The 15,392-nt window shown below is 59.9% G+C and overlaps 1 protein-coding gene across 1 annotated transcript in view; it reads right to left on the reverse strand.

Moving 5' to 3' along the window:
• Fbln1 (fibulin 1) overlaps positions 1–15,392 on the reverse strand; it is a 61,067-nt gene that overhangs the window by 36,115 nt on the left and 9,560 nt on the right. Inside the window, exons 2-9 of the mRNA XM_048339817.1 lie at positions 13,110–13,215; positions 10,767–10,905; positions 9,628–9,799; positions 7,525–7,584; positions 6,694–6,795; positions 5,892–6,029; positions 4,067–4,204; positions 212–355 (exon numbers count right to left, since the gene is read on the reverse strand). Coding sequence (XP_048195774.1) covers positions 212–355; positions 4,067–4,204; positions 5,892–6,029; positions 6,694–6,795; positions 7,525–7,584; positions 9,628–9,799; positions 10,767–10,905; positions 13,110–13,215 — 999 coding nt within the window. The remainder of the gene's footprint in view (positions 1–211; positions 356–4,066; positions 4,205–5,891; positions 6,030–6,693; positions 6,796–7,524; positions 7,585–9,627; positions 9,800–10,766; positions 10,906–13,109; positions 13,216–15,392) is intronic.

Consider the following 15,392-nt stretch of genomic DNA (forward strand, 5'->3'; position numbering starts at 1 on the left):
GTGAGGAGCACCTTGGAGGCGGGGCGTGGGCAGCTGCGGGGACGGTGGCCCGGCTGTGACCCAGGCCTGAGTGCGGGGACGGGCCGGGAGGCGGAGGGGCAGGCGAGGGAGGGGCCTTCCTTTGGGAAAGCAGCTCTGGAGAAGGCAGGGGTGCGGAAGCAGACAGAGGCGTGCATTGCAGGCTTGTCTCCCTGAAAGCAAAGATACGAACCAACGCAGCGCGTGCCCTCCTCGTTGAGGTGGTAGCCGCGGCCACAGTTGGGCACGTTCTTCTGGCACGTGTACGAGCCCTCTGTATTGATACACGTCTGCCCCACGGGGCACGGGGCACTGATACTTAAACACTCATTTATATCTGCAGAGGGAGGAAACGAAGAGGGGGTGGTTAGCCGAGGGGGGCAGCCCGGAGCCACTGCCGCACCCCCCCAAGATCCCCTTCCCCCTGCACAACCACAGAGACGCGGGGACCCCTTGCCCCAGACCATGCGGCAGCCTCCAAACCCGCCCTAACGGTCACAGGGCCTCCAACATCCATCCTTCCTCCCTCTTCCCGCCCGGACACCTCCAACACTGCCAACGGAATCAAAGCCAACCCAAATCCGCCCGCCTGGCCCCCCGGCCCCCACGGGGTCCACTCCGCCGCGCGCGCGGCCCGCTCAGGCGGACAGGGCGCATCCTGCCCCCTTGCTGCCGACCCTCCGGCCTCCTCTGGTGACTGCCGAGTCCCCAGCCCGGAGTCCTAACAACACACCTGGCTTCCAGGCCAGGTGTGAGCCGAGCACTCTCGCCTCCCGGTCACTGTGAGTGAAGTCGCTCACGCCAGGATCACAAGCCTCAGTCCTGGGGCCAAGCCCGGCCCGCCGCCTGTTCTTCTAAATAAAGCTTTACCGACATACAGCCGGGCCCGTTCACCTACAGCGCACCGCGAGAGCTGAGCGGTTACCACGGAGGGCAGATGGCTAGGAAAGTCGGCACCCCCTACCCAGCCTCTCGTAGATGGAGCTGGGGGTCCCTTCCTCAGTTGGGAATACACGCGGCGATCACCGCTTCTCCCGAGCCTTGCAGGTGCCTCCGATGAGGCTTAGGAGTCTGCCGGCCTGAGGACTCTACAGACATCAGGCAGTGAGTGAACGGATGAATGGACGGGTAAGTGGACGAGGAGATGGGTGGATGGGTGAGTGGACGGATGAAGGCGCGAATTCTGAAGGAGTGCACGAAGCGTGGGTGAATAAGAAGATCAACGAACGAGCAGAGAAATGAATGACGAGTGAGCAGGTGAACGAGCGAGCGGGTGGGCCGGAAAGTGGATGGGCAAAGGACAAATCACGGGGACCGGACGCCCAGCTGTCCAGGTTCCTGTCCACTTGGTCTGACCAGGCGCTGACGCTACATGGACCCCTTACAGCACATCAGGACTGTGAACACCGCACAACCATGAACACCCCACAACCACGAACACCCCAAAACTGTGGAGATTCCACAGCTGTGAATACCCCACAACTATGAACACCCCACAACCTTGAACACCCCACTAGGAACACCCCAAAACTGTGGAGATCCCACAGCTGTGAATAGCCTATGACCATGAACACTTCACAACCATAAACACCCCACTATGAACATCCCACAACCATAAACACCCCATGAAGGACACCCCACATCCATAAACCCCTCTAAGAACACCCCACAACCAGGAACTCTATAATTGTGAATACCCCACAACTGTGAATACCCCCTGACCATGAACACCCCACAACCAGGAACACCCCATAACCATGAACACCCCACAATTGTGAATACCCATGACTATGAACACCCCACAACCATAAACAGCCTACTATGAACATCCTGTAACCAAGACCACCCCACAACCATAAATACCCCACTACGAACACCCCACAACCATAAACAGCCTACTATGAACACCCCACAACCAGGAACACCCCACAATGAACCCTACCATGAACATCCCAAAACAGTGAACACCCACGACCATGGACACTCCAGGATCATGAATACCCCAGGACAAACTGTGAACACCCCAGGACCACGAATACCTCAGGACAGCGCCAGTGGGAAGCCCTGCCCTGCTCTTCTCTGTCCCTTTACTTCCTCATGTGACCAGTGCCAAAGTGCTGGAAAATTCTCCATTCCCTCAGGGGACGGGGGCCCCTGCCCATCTCGGGGGTATTCTGGTGGGCAGGGCTCCTGCCCAGGGTGCAGGTGGATGCGAGGTCCCCTGGGCTCCTTGGGGCGGGTCCTGACTCCCTGGGGGGTCAGCACCCCCATCCCAGCTCAGGCTGGCCTAGGGGCACAGAGCAGGGGGGCTGGGCAGAGGCTCCGGGGGGCAATCCAGGCTGGCGAAGAGCCTCCCTCGAGGCCCGGGGCTTCCTTCTCCTTCCCCACCCTCTCCCCTGGGACACAGGTGCTACCGTAAAGACGAAGGAGAAGCGCTGAGATGATGGCTAACCAACTCTGCTACCAAGAAACAAGAGACCCAGCCTGTCCTGCGTCCACAACAGAACGAGACGCAGCAGGGCCCCACCTCCTGGCTCCGCGAGGCTCTCCCCCGCCACCCCGCTGCCTCGGTCTAGGGAGGACAGGGAGGGACGGTCCACAGGGCCTGCCCCCCGGCCCCCGCTGCCCAGTGCCGCCCACAGGAGACAAAGCCGGGGTGGGGGGGGCTGAGACACGCGCACTCTGTCTCCGGGTGGAAGATGGGGCTCATTTAGCTGTGAGTCTGCGTTTCGATGTGAGGTTTCTGAGAGGAGCTCGGCTCTGACCTCAGAGATGGGACCTAGAAGCTTCTGCCTGCCGCCCAGATCTAGATTCCAAGGCGGACAGCAAGCAGAGACGGAGGTGGAGAAGCAGAGGCTCCTCGGGCCGGAGCTGCCCCGCCCAGACGGCAGGTTGTTAGGAAGGAGTTCCCCTGGCTCTCTCTCCTCTGACATGACACAATAGTTTTGTAAGTTATGGTGAACTGTATATGCACCAACACTGTAGCATTGAGCATGTTCTTATTGTTGTGCACTCTTAGCCATCCACAGGGGAAATCTGTTTCCCCCCAGGCGCCGCCGCCATCTTGCTTTCTGTCTCAGTGGATTCCAGCTTTGGTTTTATTTTTGTGTCGGTACTGGGGCCTTGCGTTTTAACCCCACTGTTGTGCTCAGTGCCAGCGCTCTACCACTTGAGGCACAGCGCCACTTCCGGCTCCTTGGTGCTTCATTAGCGATAAGGGTCTCATGGAGCTTCCTTCTGGGGCTGACTCTGACCTGGAGGCCTCAGATCTCAGCCTCCAGAGTAGCTGGGATTACAGGGGTGAGCCACCTGTGCCCGGCTGAATTCCAAGTACTTGGACTCAGGGCCTGAGCACTGTCCCTGGCTTCTTTTTGCTCAAGACTAGCACTCTGCCACTTGAGCCACAGCACCACTTCTAGCCATTTTCTATATATGTGGTGCTGGGGAATCGAACCCAGGGCCTCATGTATATGAGGCGAACACTCTTGCCACTAGGCCATATTCCCAGCCCCAATTCCAAGTACTTTTATGAAGCAATTTTGAACAGACTACGTGGTTGTGACCAGGAGGCAATGTTTGCCAAGTGCCTCCCATGTACCTGCCACTTCACAAGCCCCGGTGAGACCCCGGCCCCCAGCACCCAGGCAGCCGGCACAGTGATGACAGGAAGGAAACAGAAGCGTGGAGGAACTACATTCCCTTAGGTCACCCGGCTCAAAAACCAGGTTATCTCTGACTCCAAAAACACAAGCTTTACCATCTAGACCAGAGAGCAACAAACTATGGCTCTTGGACCAAACCCAGCCTGCCACTGGTGTTTATAACGTTTTATTGAAACACGGCCTCAGCCATTTGTTTACACAGAGGCTGTGGCTTCTAAGTTGTAACACAGAACACCTAACGCAGTTGCTGTCTTTCCCTTTGCAGAGTTCGCAGCCCTGGCGTGAACGCTCCACGGCCCCCCAGATTCCACAGGCCAGCCACCAGGATCAACACCCATGGACCCCTCCCCCCCACCCCGGCCCGCGCTGGCTGACCCCCGTCTTACCAATGCAGCTGCCTAGAGCGTCCTGAATAAAGCCGCTCTTGCACTGCAGCTTGGGTCTGCAACGGAAGGATCCCAGAGTATTCTGACAGATAAAATCGGGGGGGCAGTTATGAATACCACTCTCACATTCGTCAATATCTGGTGCATCATAAAAAAAGGAGATTGTTAGCAAGGGTCCTGGCACGAGCACGTTACAACACTTTAACATCACAAGACAGTTTTTAAAAAAAATATTATTATTACTTAGACTCACTACTTAACCTACAATCCTAAATATTCCAACAGCAAAGTCACATTCAAAGAGGGCTTCAGTGAACCAAACTGTGCCAGCTCGCTAAAGACTTAAAAACACTCTCCCTGAACCCACCCACACCCAGACTTTCATGAAGCAATCATTCTGCGATACAATAAATAACCCAGGTATTTTTCTGGCTTCTTTATAGACCACAAGGTAAATTACCTTAGTGACAATAAACAATCTCTACACAGCTGGGTGTCAGTTAAATCCTAGCTACGGGGGAGGGTGAAGTCTGAAGATGGAAGTTGGAAGCCAGCCCAAGAAGAAAAGCCCGTAACATCCTCATCTCCAATTAACCAGTAGAAAGCTAAGAGTGGAGTTGTGGCTCAAGTGGTTGAATGCACCAGCCTTGAATGGAAAAAGCTGAGTGACAGCGCCCAGGTTCTGAGTTCACGCCTCATAACCAGCGCATGTGCACACACATTAAGGAAAAATAAAAAACAAATCAAACAAAACCAAAGTGGTCTCTTTAATAGTTTCCATCCTGAAGTCTTCCTGACGGTCCAATGGCTAAGAAATAGTGGTCTCTCTCAGGACAGGAGGCGATGGGCCGCCCAGCCTTGAAGTTCACAGCCATCAAAGGCTCCAGTGTGTACTCAGCTGGCCTGGCCCTGGGGCTCTGCCGTACAAAGGCCCAGCCAGGGAGCAGGGCGGGGCGGTAAGGACCCCAGCCTTCCCTGCCAGGAGCGTGTGCTCGGCTTTTGGGCCCTGGCATAACGCAACAATTAATATTTTTATAGCAGTGGTTCTGTCCTTTTGAAAGGCTCACGGATCTGTGCAGAAAACCGTGATCTAAAAGCTCCGCACCAGAGCCTTATCTGCCAGATAACACTTACGGCTGGACAAGGACAGGCTGGACGCCAGACATGCTTGCTTTTATGAAGCGGAAGGGGCCTGGCTTTGAACTTCAAGGACGCCTGGAATCAGATGCATGGCAGCTGTGGTGCAAAAATCATTGTGTGGAAGCTTTCTCTTTTTCTTGGCTGGGTTTTTGTAGAAAACACATGTGAGCACCTAAAATTTATCCTTGGTCTTTTTGTTGTTTTTTTTATTTTTCTTTTCAGATGCTGCGTTTGAACTCGGGGTCTTATGCTTAACTTAGTTCACTCAGCTGGCGCTGTACTCTGCGAGTCAGGCCTCCAGTCCAGCATTTTGCTCGTTATTTTGGAGGTGAAGTCTCATGGGCGTTTTTGCTCTGGCTGGCTTCAAACCACGATCCTCTAGATCTACCTTCCCGGTAGCTAGGATTACAGATGCGAGCCGCCAGCAGCACCTGTCCCTCGTCTTATTTTCAAAGGTTCAGGCACTGAGTCTTTAAAGCCAAATATGCCGGCATCCTTAGCTCGGCACCATGGGAAAGTGAATCTGCTAGTCAGAGGCCTAACTTCCTGCCTTGGGAACAGACCTGGGGGGCCGCACGGCCTCCTACAGGCAAGGCAGTGCCGCGGGCAGCCACCGGGGGGCAGCCCTCTCGCTACGCCCAGCCCGCCCTCCCACCCCGGGGAGGAGGCCCATGCCGCACTGTACCTTTGCAGTTGTTGTCGTCGGTGAGCTCGTAGCCGGTCCCACAGCTGCTCTCCCGCTGGCAGCGGAAGGAGCCCACGGTATTGATGCACGTCTCTCCCAGACGGCAGTTGTGGCTGCCTGTGATGCACTCGTTGATATCTAAAGACGTGGGCGACAACAACAGCGCCTTAGCTTTATCACAGGAACCTTCCAGAAGCCGGGTGGGGCTGGCTGATGACATCCATCAAGTCGTCAGCTCAGACCGGTACCCTGGAGAGGGTGAATCGGAACCCCACCGCCAAATCAAGCCCGAGATTTCGACCCACTGCCTCTTTTTTTTTGGCCAGTCCTGGGGCTTGAACTCAGGGCCTGAGCACTGTCCCTGGCTTCTTTTTGCTCAAGGCTAGCACTCTGCCACTTGAGCCACAGCGCCGCTTCTGGCCATTTTCTGTCTATGTGGTGCTGAGGAATCGAACCCAGGGCCTCATGTATACGAGGCAAGCACTCTACAACTAGGCCATATCCCCAGCCCTCCCCACTGCCTCTTGAATAAGTGCTGCCATGTGATCTTCAAGAGTCCCCCGGGGCGGTGGGGGGCAGCATTTTCCTTTTCCCCATGTCCTACACTGAGGGGACTTTCCCAAAGCCGCTCAGCAGACCTGGGATGGGAGCCCTGTTGGACCCCCAAACTGGCCCCTACGTAAGAGCTCTGCCCACTGCAAACTCCAGGGGGCGCTGGCCAGCAGTCGGGGCTGGACTCCATCCCTGCCGGACCAGCAGCTCAAGGGCGGTGCTGGGCACGGCCCCCCGCCCACCAGGTTACCTTCGCAGGAGACACCGTCAGCCAGCAGCTGGTAACCCACAAAGCAGGAGCAGACCACCTCAGCTCCCGTGTCCCGGCACTGCTGCTTACAGGGGCCACCACCTAGAACCCAAGCACACACGGGGAGCCGCCTGCTGGGGCCACGCCTGCCCTCAGGAGCCCCCAGGCTCTGGCTCTGCGCGCGGTTCGCATTAGCCACTCGGGGCTCTGCCCACAGCCTCCTTCAGCCTGGTTTGCCCGGGAATCCCTGGCACCTACCACCCCAGCGACCCACTTCACGGAGGGCTACTAGATAGAGACTCCGAGTGCAGATAACGGGCCAGGCCCTTGTCAGGAATCCACAAGGCCCCCCGCAACCTCTGCAGCCTCCCCGGGCCCCCCCCGCCCAGCTCCTCGGCCTCACCCCCCCTCCTCCTGCTTTAGCATCCTGATTCCTCTCAGTCTGGGTGCCAGCTCTGGCCATCCACTGATTAAGTCATTTTGAGACAAAACTGGCTGCCTGATTAAGACCCTAACCACAGGGCAAACCGAAGGGCGAACTTGCAAAGCAGATCTGCCCTTCTAGATGCCTGGAAGTGTCCATAAAAGAGAAAGTTTCACTGTAGGACACATAGCACTGCAAATGTCTCTCCGGGAGAGGAAATGGTCTTACTGGGGGCCAGGATGCGTGGACTCCAGAGAGACAAAGGAAAGACCTGCTCAGACCCTCCTGCGGGGTGTGGGAGCCCCCGGGCCTGGGGGAGGGGGAGGGGAGGCCCTCCCTGCCAAGGTGAGGCTCTGACTTGCCCTGGGACTTCATGAACCTCCAAAGGGCTCGCCAAAGAGTCTTACCTCGGCAGCGGTCATTCAGGTAGGGGTCTTCTTGCTCCTCGTCGGGCTCGGCAGTCTTAGCTAAGGGGGAGCAGGGAGCAAGTCAGGATGATCCAAACCATGTCCTCTTGCAACGAATCCCGGACGACACTGATCACCAGGCACCCTCGTACTTATACGCTGACTTGGACTAAAACCCCTTTGGACAACGACGTCACCTTACTATATATATCATAAATGACACCTATATAGGCACACATCTACGTATATGAAAGAGATCAGCAGGAATGCCTAAACATAAATTTGAAAAGCAGCTTCACATTCGTGTGTGTGTGTCTGTGTGTGTGTGTGTGTGTCCTGGGGCTTGAACTCAGGGTCTCAAGCACTCTGGCTTCGCTTTTGCTCTCAAAGCTGGCATTCTACCACTTGAGCTACAGCTCCACTTCTGGCTTTTGGATGGCTAATGGAGATTAAAGTCACACAGACTTTCTTGCCCAAGCGGGCTTTGAACCTCAGTCCTCTGATCTGAGCCTCCTGAGAAGCTGGGATTACAAGCGTGAGCCACAGACACGCAACTCTATGTGCAATTTGACCTTGTTTTTTTAAAAAAAAGGTTGGGGGAGGGGTGAGCAGAATCTCTGAAGGCTCCATTGCGACGGTTAGGGTGCAGACACGGGGCCTGGCCAGGATCACCAAGTCCACGCCCACTGCTGTGCCGCGGTCGAAATCACCGCAGCGAGCCAGAGAATGCCCGCGAAGCAAACCCAGGCCCGCCTGCCCCGACCACAGCGGTGCCCACGGCAGGGCCCACGACGGGTGTACGAACGCCTCACTTCCTCCCCCGGGGCTCCCGCCCCACTTCCACGCTCATTTCCCCAACCACCACCGGCCCACGCACGATCGGTGAGGCCAGGTGGCACCCAGGAAGCCCGACACAGATGCCGGCCGGGGGCGGGGGGAAGGGGCGGCCTCGACCAGCCCAGGCCGCAGGCCGCACAGAGGCGGCTGCAGCACTGTCGCAGCCTAAGGCGGGAATCCAAGCGGATCAAAGGCAGAGGAAACGGCGAACGTCTGGAGAAAAGCCTGGAGGTGCTTATGCCAAGAGACATAAGTCACCGAAAATACTCCAGGACGGGGCTGAATGGCTTGGGTTCGTGGACTGCGTCAATGTCCTCACTGATTTCCAGAGCCAAGGAGGGGCTGGGGTGGGGCTCAGCAGCAGAGCGCGGGCCTCCCCTGCGCAGGGCCGGGGTTCAGTCTCCACCCTCCCCCACCCACACACACACCACAAGAAAATGGAAAACGTCCCACGAGCTCCGGAGGAAGTGGGAATGGGCCCCCCCCCCCCAATTCCCACTCCGACTCCCATCTGAAATCACAGTAGCCCTGGGCGCTAAAAATCAACATCGCTGCGAGCTGGCGTTCAGATCTGTCATCCCCGAGAGTCGGGAGAGGCCAAGATCTGAAACTGTGGTTCAAAAGTCTGTGAGGGGTTGGGAATGTGGCCTAGTGGTAGAGTGCTGGCCTCGTATATAGGGAGCCCTGGGTTCGATTCCTCAGCACCACATACATAGAAAAAGCCAGAAGTGGCACTGTGGCTCAAGTGGCAGAGTGCTAGCCTTCAGAAAAAAGAAGGCAGGGACAGTGCTCAGGCCCTGAGTTCAAGCCCCAGGACTGGCAAAAAAAAGTCTGTGAGACTGTCCAATTAATCCCCAGAGAGCCAGAACTGCAGGTGTGGTTCACATTGTAGAGCACCAACCTTCAGCAACAATGCCAAACAAGGGTAAGAGGCCTGGAGCTCGAGCCCCAATATGGGCACAAAAAAAAGAAAAGAAAGAAAATTCAAATCAAGACGTGAAAGATGGGTTCATCTGACCCAGGTCCCCAAAGCCCTGGGGTCATGTGACCCCAAGGCAGATGGCCTCACTTAGGGAGACAAAGCTTGGGGGGGGGGGAGGTCCGAGGTCAGAGCTCCTGTAGCGCCCCAGAGTTTTCCATTATGACACAGAAACCCCCTGAGCCCAGCCCGAGGCGCTGGGCCTGTCTGTCTGTGGACCACAGAGGGTGTTTATGTGAACACACACACGCACGCACGCACGCACGCACGGGAGGAGGGGCGCTCACCGCTGTCTCCGAGGTCCCCTGGGTCCCCGGGGGTGGAGTCGGCGTTCTCCTGGCCCTTCACGCAGCAGGCCCGGAACACCAGGCCGCACTGGTAGCCGAGCAGAAGGCTGGGCTCGCAGCTCCGGCCCCCCGCCTGGGCCGCTCTCCCCAGCAGGCAGCAGTGGCAGCACTTCTGAGGACGGTGGGGAGTCGGGGGGGGGGGCTGGTGAGGGCCTTGGGGACGCCTCTCAGATGCCTCATTCACATCCATGCACCCCAGAGACTGGGGACCATGGCAGATGAAGGGGGAGGGCTTTCCTGTGGCCTCAGGTTTTGGGGTGATGTTGGGGGGGGCACCTGTGTTCTGTCCTCTCACCCCCGAGTGTCATGTGTCAGACCCTCAGTCCAGATACCCTAAGAAGCTTAGGACATCCTCAGTGGTCATCCCAAGGAAGGCACAGAACTTTCCAGAAAGCCTGAGGCAGGAGCCAGGGGCAGCTTGGCTTTGCCTGGCATCTGGGGAGGTGGGGAGCCCCCAAGTGCAGGGAGGGGGTAGGTGTATCCGCCTGGGGGTAAAGCACACCCCCTTACGGCCCGGCCGCTCCGTTCCCAATCCCGCCAGAATGTTCCGTGCGGTTCCACACTCCCTTCCTCGGGTCTGGGGACACAGGCCCAGCTGGCTGCCGAGCACATGGTGTGGACAGAGCCCGGGAAGGAGGTCCCGGCGGTGGAGCCTCCATGCCTGGCTGAGGTGGGCGGGGGCTCTGGACCCCCCACGCCCCCCCCACCAAACCTGCAGCGGGGCCTCACTCCAGAGACCGCCCTCTGCCCAGTGGGGCAGGGCCTCTCCGGAGCCTCGCGGGGGGCTGCGAGGCCCGGGGGCAGGTGGGCCTCCCGGGACGTCATTCCTCTTCTAGGGGTGCCCTGGCGAGGCCGCGCCGGCTCCCGGGGGCCGGAGGGCTACAGGGCCTCCAGACGGGACGGATGGGGTGCCAACCTGGCCTGAGAAGTTTCTAAGGGGCCCAGGGATCCCCCGGGGCCCTGCCCTCTGCCTTCTGGGGCAGACGGGGCTCAGGTCCTCCTTGCTTCCCCGGGGGGGGGGGGCGGGGGCGGGCAGGACGCTTGCTTGCATGCCCCCCCCCCCCGGGCCTCCCGCTCACCTTGATGAAGATGGCCTCCAGGGGGGTGGTGGTGTTCTCCTGCGGCTGCGGACAGCCGTCCTGCTCGCCGGCCAGGTTGATGCCCGTGGCACAGTGCAGCTCCTCCAGCTGGCTGTAGCAGCACTGTTCCTGAGCTATCCTGGGGGCAGACCGGGGCGAGCGGGGGGGTTGGGGGGGGTCCTGGGCTCGGGGCTCCCGCAGCACAGGTGCACCTAGCTAAAGCACTGTCTGTGCTCACCGGAACAAGCCAGTCACTGCAGGACGAGTCCCGTGGGGTCCCACGAATGGGGGTCCCTCAAGGAGTCAGACTGGTGGGGACTGGGGGGGGGGGGAAGGGGGAGGAGGAGTGGGGCTTTAGTTCCGAAAGAGGGAAAGGGCTCTGACAGTGGAGGAGAGGTGAGGGCTACACAACAACGTGGATGTAATTAATGCCATGCGGATTGCACCCCAAGTTGTCTCATTTTTATTTATTTCATTTTCTGGGCTGGTACCCGGGCTTCAACTCAGGGCTTCACGTGCGTGATGTTACTGTTCCAGGCTGGCTCTGGACCGCTTGAGCCACCCGCGAGCTCATACTCAATGAATGCACAGCCAATGTATGTTCTATTTGATGTACATTATGTAAAAGTTGAGCTACGAACCTTGAGGGCAGGGAGGGAACGGGGAAAGACTGTGAAGAGCAAGGGGAGGGGGGACCCTGGCCAAGATGCACTGTACTCATAACCAAACTTGTGGAACTGTAACTGTTATATGCAACTACTTAAAATAAAGAAACAGACATTTACAAAGCACTTGCTGCTGCCCTACTGTGTGCTGGTCAGGCATGGAGGCTCTAGGGGAGCAAGCAACTATCCAGCGGGAGGCTCTCCTCCCACTAGGCCATCCTGGGGGGTGGGGGGGAGGAACAGGCAGAGGCCCCGCCCCTGAGGGGAGGAGCCTGGCGCTGAGTGACAGGAGAGCGCTCCAATCCCTGCTCCACCCTCCACTCCGGGCCCTACAGGCAGGAACAAGCCCTCTAGCTTCCGTGCCAGCATCTGGGGTAGGCCATACCACACCGACAGGCACACCGCCCAGATGTCACAACGGTCCTGAGACCACGGGCACTCGATGATACGGCCGGGGCTGGGCCTCGATTGTTGAGATAGCCTCCACCTCATCACACACACACACACGTGCGCACACACACGCACACACACACGCGCGGAGCAGCCAGTCCTCAGGAACCCTCTGAGGAGGATTTGTGAGGCTGAAATCACGCACGCGCCTGTCCCAGATGCTCTCTTTAGTCGGCAGTCCCAGGGGAGGGGGGCACTGCCACACAGAGCAGGAGCCCAGGGTGCCAGGCTGGCCCGGCTGCCCCCCCCCAGTCCCTGGACTCTGCATCCTCAGCACCCACCCCTCCTGAGCCTCCCTCCCACTGCCGCCCCTCCTCATGCGGGGCTCCACGCGGCTCAGGCCACGCACGGCGCCCCTCGGCTCCTCCACAGCCAGTCCCGCCCCCCCTCCCATCCCTCCACACGCACCTCTGCACAAAGCCCCCGGCGGCTCCCCGGCCGGCTCCAGCCCAACCTCTAGAAGGACACGTGGCCGGGACGAGCGGCCCGCAGCACCCCAGCCCTTGGTTTCCCTCTGACCTCACCCTGTCCCGCCTCCCGGTCCCCTCATTACTCTCCGGCCAACCCGCACAGCCGCTGAGCTTCCGTGCGGGCTGGTCCCCTCTACCCAGCACCCAGTAACAGCATGCATTGTGGGACGCTGGACGCTTTGCTCCCTGGCTGGCGGGAAGGGATGCAAATCCTGACAGCCCTGCGCGCCAGCCGTGGACATGAGGAAAGCCCAGGCTCCTCCTCTAAAACGGGACCCAGCACAAGGCGAAATACGAGCAACGCAGTGCGCGGTGGGTGCCTCATGGGGGGGAGGGGTGTGTGTGTGTGTGTGTGTGTGTGTGTGTGTGTGTGCTGGGCCTGGAGCTTGAACCCAGCAGGGCCTGGGAGCTGTCTCTGAGCTTTTTTCACTCCATGCTAGCACGCTACCACTTGAGCCACGCCTCCACTTCTGTCTTTCGCTGGTTAATGGGAGAGGGAGTCTCGTGGGCTTTCCTGCCCCGAGCTGGCTTCAAACCATGATCCTCAGATCTCAGCCTCCTGACGATGGCAGGCCTTACCACCGGCACCCCGCCCCCCAACCGGGGCAGACTGGGCCGCAAACTCAGTGAAGGAGACAGAAGGACCGTGGGACGAGGCCCCGGGGAGGAGACCGAGCCCAGGGCGGCCCAGGACGGAGTCAAGCGCGGGGACGGTCTCGGGGGCTGCGCCTGAGGGTGCGTCCGTGGCCCCCACCTACCTGCACTCCTTGGACTCTGAGGAGAAGGTCAGCGCGCAGGCCCTGTGCTGGGCGGCCGTCCGCTGGCCATCTGCGCAGCAGGCTTCCACGGGGACCTCGGCGCCCACTGCGACGGGAAGAGAACGGCGGGTGAGGGGAGACTCTCACCCCGCGAGCCCCGCTCCAGCCGTCAGGCCCGGACACTCCCCCGGGCTCCCAGCTGGGAGCACCCACTGCTCCTCCCAGGAAGGCCGAGCCCGGCTCTCACGGGGCCTGCTCGGGGCTGTAGGAGTGCGCGTCAGCTCTGGACGCAGGCTGAAACTGAACATGGGGTCCCTGCCTCGAGATCCTAGTCACAGGAAACATGGGTTCCGCTGGCGAAGCGCGGCAGATGCCCTCCAGGCCCGGGGCCAGGGCGTGACGGGGACCCCAGCCTGACTCCTCGCCCCTGAAGAGGCTGGAGAGTGGGGAGGGAGGAGAGGCCCCCCCGGAAGCCCCCAGCCTCCCCGAGGATCCTGGAGAAGCTTCGGGCCTGAGCCTGCAGCTAGCGATGGCTTCCTCTCAGGCACGTGGGCCTCCCGCCCGGAGACGGCGAGGCCGCGCGAGCGGGGTGAGGCCGCCGCAGGCTGGCAGGGCGGAGGGCGCACTGCCCTCTCAGGGTGGTCACCCTGCCCACCACAGGCCCAGGACTTTGCCCAGGCGGCAGCGCTGTAAGTCAGGGAAGAAAACCCACCGGGGGGGTGGGGGGGCAGCCAGCGGCGTTAGCCTGACAGCTGCAGAGGCGGGACCCCAGGGAGGGGGGCTCTCACTGAAGGCTCTGCGGGGCCCAGGGGGTGAATGAAGTTCCTCCAGGAGCCGCGTGCATCTGAGCTTGTTACTCTCCCAAGGCTGGCCCCGGGGGCAGGGCACGGAGAGGGACTTGCTCTCAGGTAAGGTTCAGGCTTTCTAAACCACCTTCCGGAAGGGGAGGAAGAGAAACTTCCAGAAACATTCAGGACGGGTGTGGTCGGTGCTGATGAACGGAGGCTCCCACCGCCAGGAGGAGGGGGGAACCACACACTGAACCACATCTCCTTAGTGACTATTTCAGACTTTCCCTTTTCCCTGGGGCTGCCAGGGAACTCCAAGCTACTTTCTGCCATGAAAGATGGACGTACTCCACCCTTACAGCCACAGGCGTTCCCGGGTGGCTGAGCAACGGCCCGTTCACTCAGTCCCTCGTGGTTCACTCGTTCAACCCTTGGTCCATCCGTTCACTGATTCATTCACCCATCTAGGAGAGCAGGACAGCGGGGCCAGGGAGGGGGTCTGACCCCGAGGACGGCAGCCAGAGCCCTCGGGCGGCCCCGTGGAAGCCAAGGGGACGCCAGGAGTGACTGGCGAAGACAAATGCGTCTCCAGTTTCGATCTGTCTTTTGAGAAAGTGCTCGCAAAACACTTGTCTGTGTCTGTTCCCCACGGGGACCTGTGGTTCGGCCTCCGGATGACGGTGGCCGCGTGGTCTGATGCCTTGGCCCTGTCCCCGCGGACTTCCCACACTCCTGTGGCCCCGGCCTGCGGCCTCAGCCTCCCTCAACATCTTCCAAATCCCTCCTCCCCGCTGGCCAGAAGACACTACGTGGAAAATGAGCCACGCAACTCCTGGAATTGGGGGGGTGGGGAGTGAAGGAAGGGGTGACACTGTCCAAAAAAGACATGGCAACCCCTCTGTACAACACCTTAATAACAGTAACATGATAGTTTAAAAAAGAGGGGGGGAAAAGTCCCTCTCCAGTCCTGCCCTCTCCCCCAAATGCACGGCCCTTTGCATGCCTGCCTGGCTCCGCCCCTGCTGGCCTGGCTCCTCCCCCACAGCCTGCCTGGCCCCGCCCCTGCCAGCCTGGCTCCTCCCCCACAGCCCACCCGGCTCTACCCCAGCCTGCTTGGCTCCTCCCCTCCAGGCTGCCTGGCCCCGCCCCCACAGCCTGCCTGACCCCGCCCCAGCCTGCCTGGCCCCGCCCCTGCTGGCCTGGCTCCTCCCCCACAGCCTTCCTGGCCCCGCCCCTGCCGGCCTGGCTCCTCCCCCACAGCCCACCCGGCTCTACCCCAGCCTGCCTGGCCCCACCCCCACAGCCTGCCTGGCCCCGCCCCCACAGCCTGCCTGGCTCCTCCCCCACAGCCTTCTGGCCCCGCCCCTGCTGGCCTGCCTGCACTCAGAGCTTCACCACGTTGTACCCAGGGCACATGTCACCATTTTCTAACACTGTTTCTGATTCGTCCCTCTCGCCACAGCAGTGCTGAGAGTGAGGTCAGCCTTTGGTCCTT

Source organism: Perognathus longimembris, chromosome 1 (assembly GCF_023159225.1).
Source record: "Perognathus longimembris pacificus isolate PPM17 chromosome 1, ASM2315922v1, whole genome shotgun sequence".
Lineage (NCBI taxonomy): Eukaryota > Metazoa > Chordata > Mammalia > Rodentia > Heteromyidae > Perognathus > Perognathus longimembris.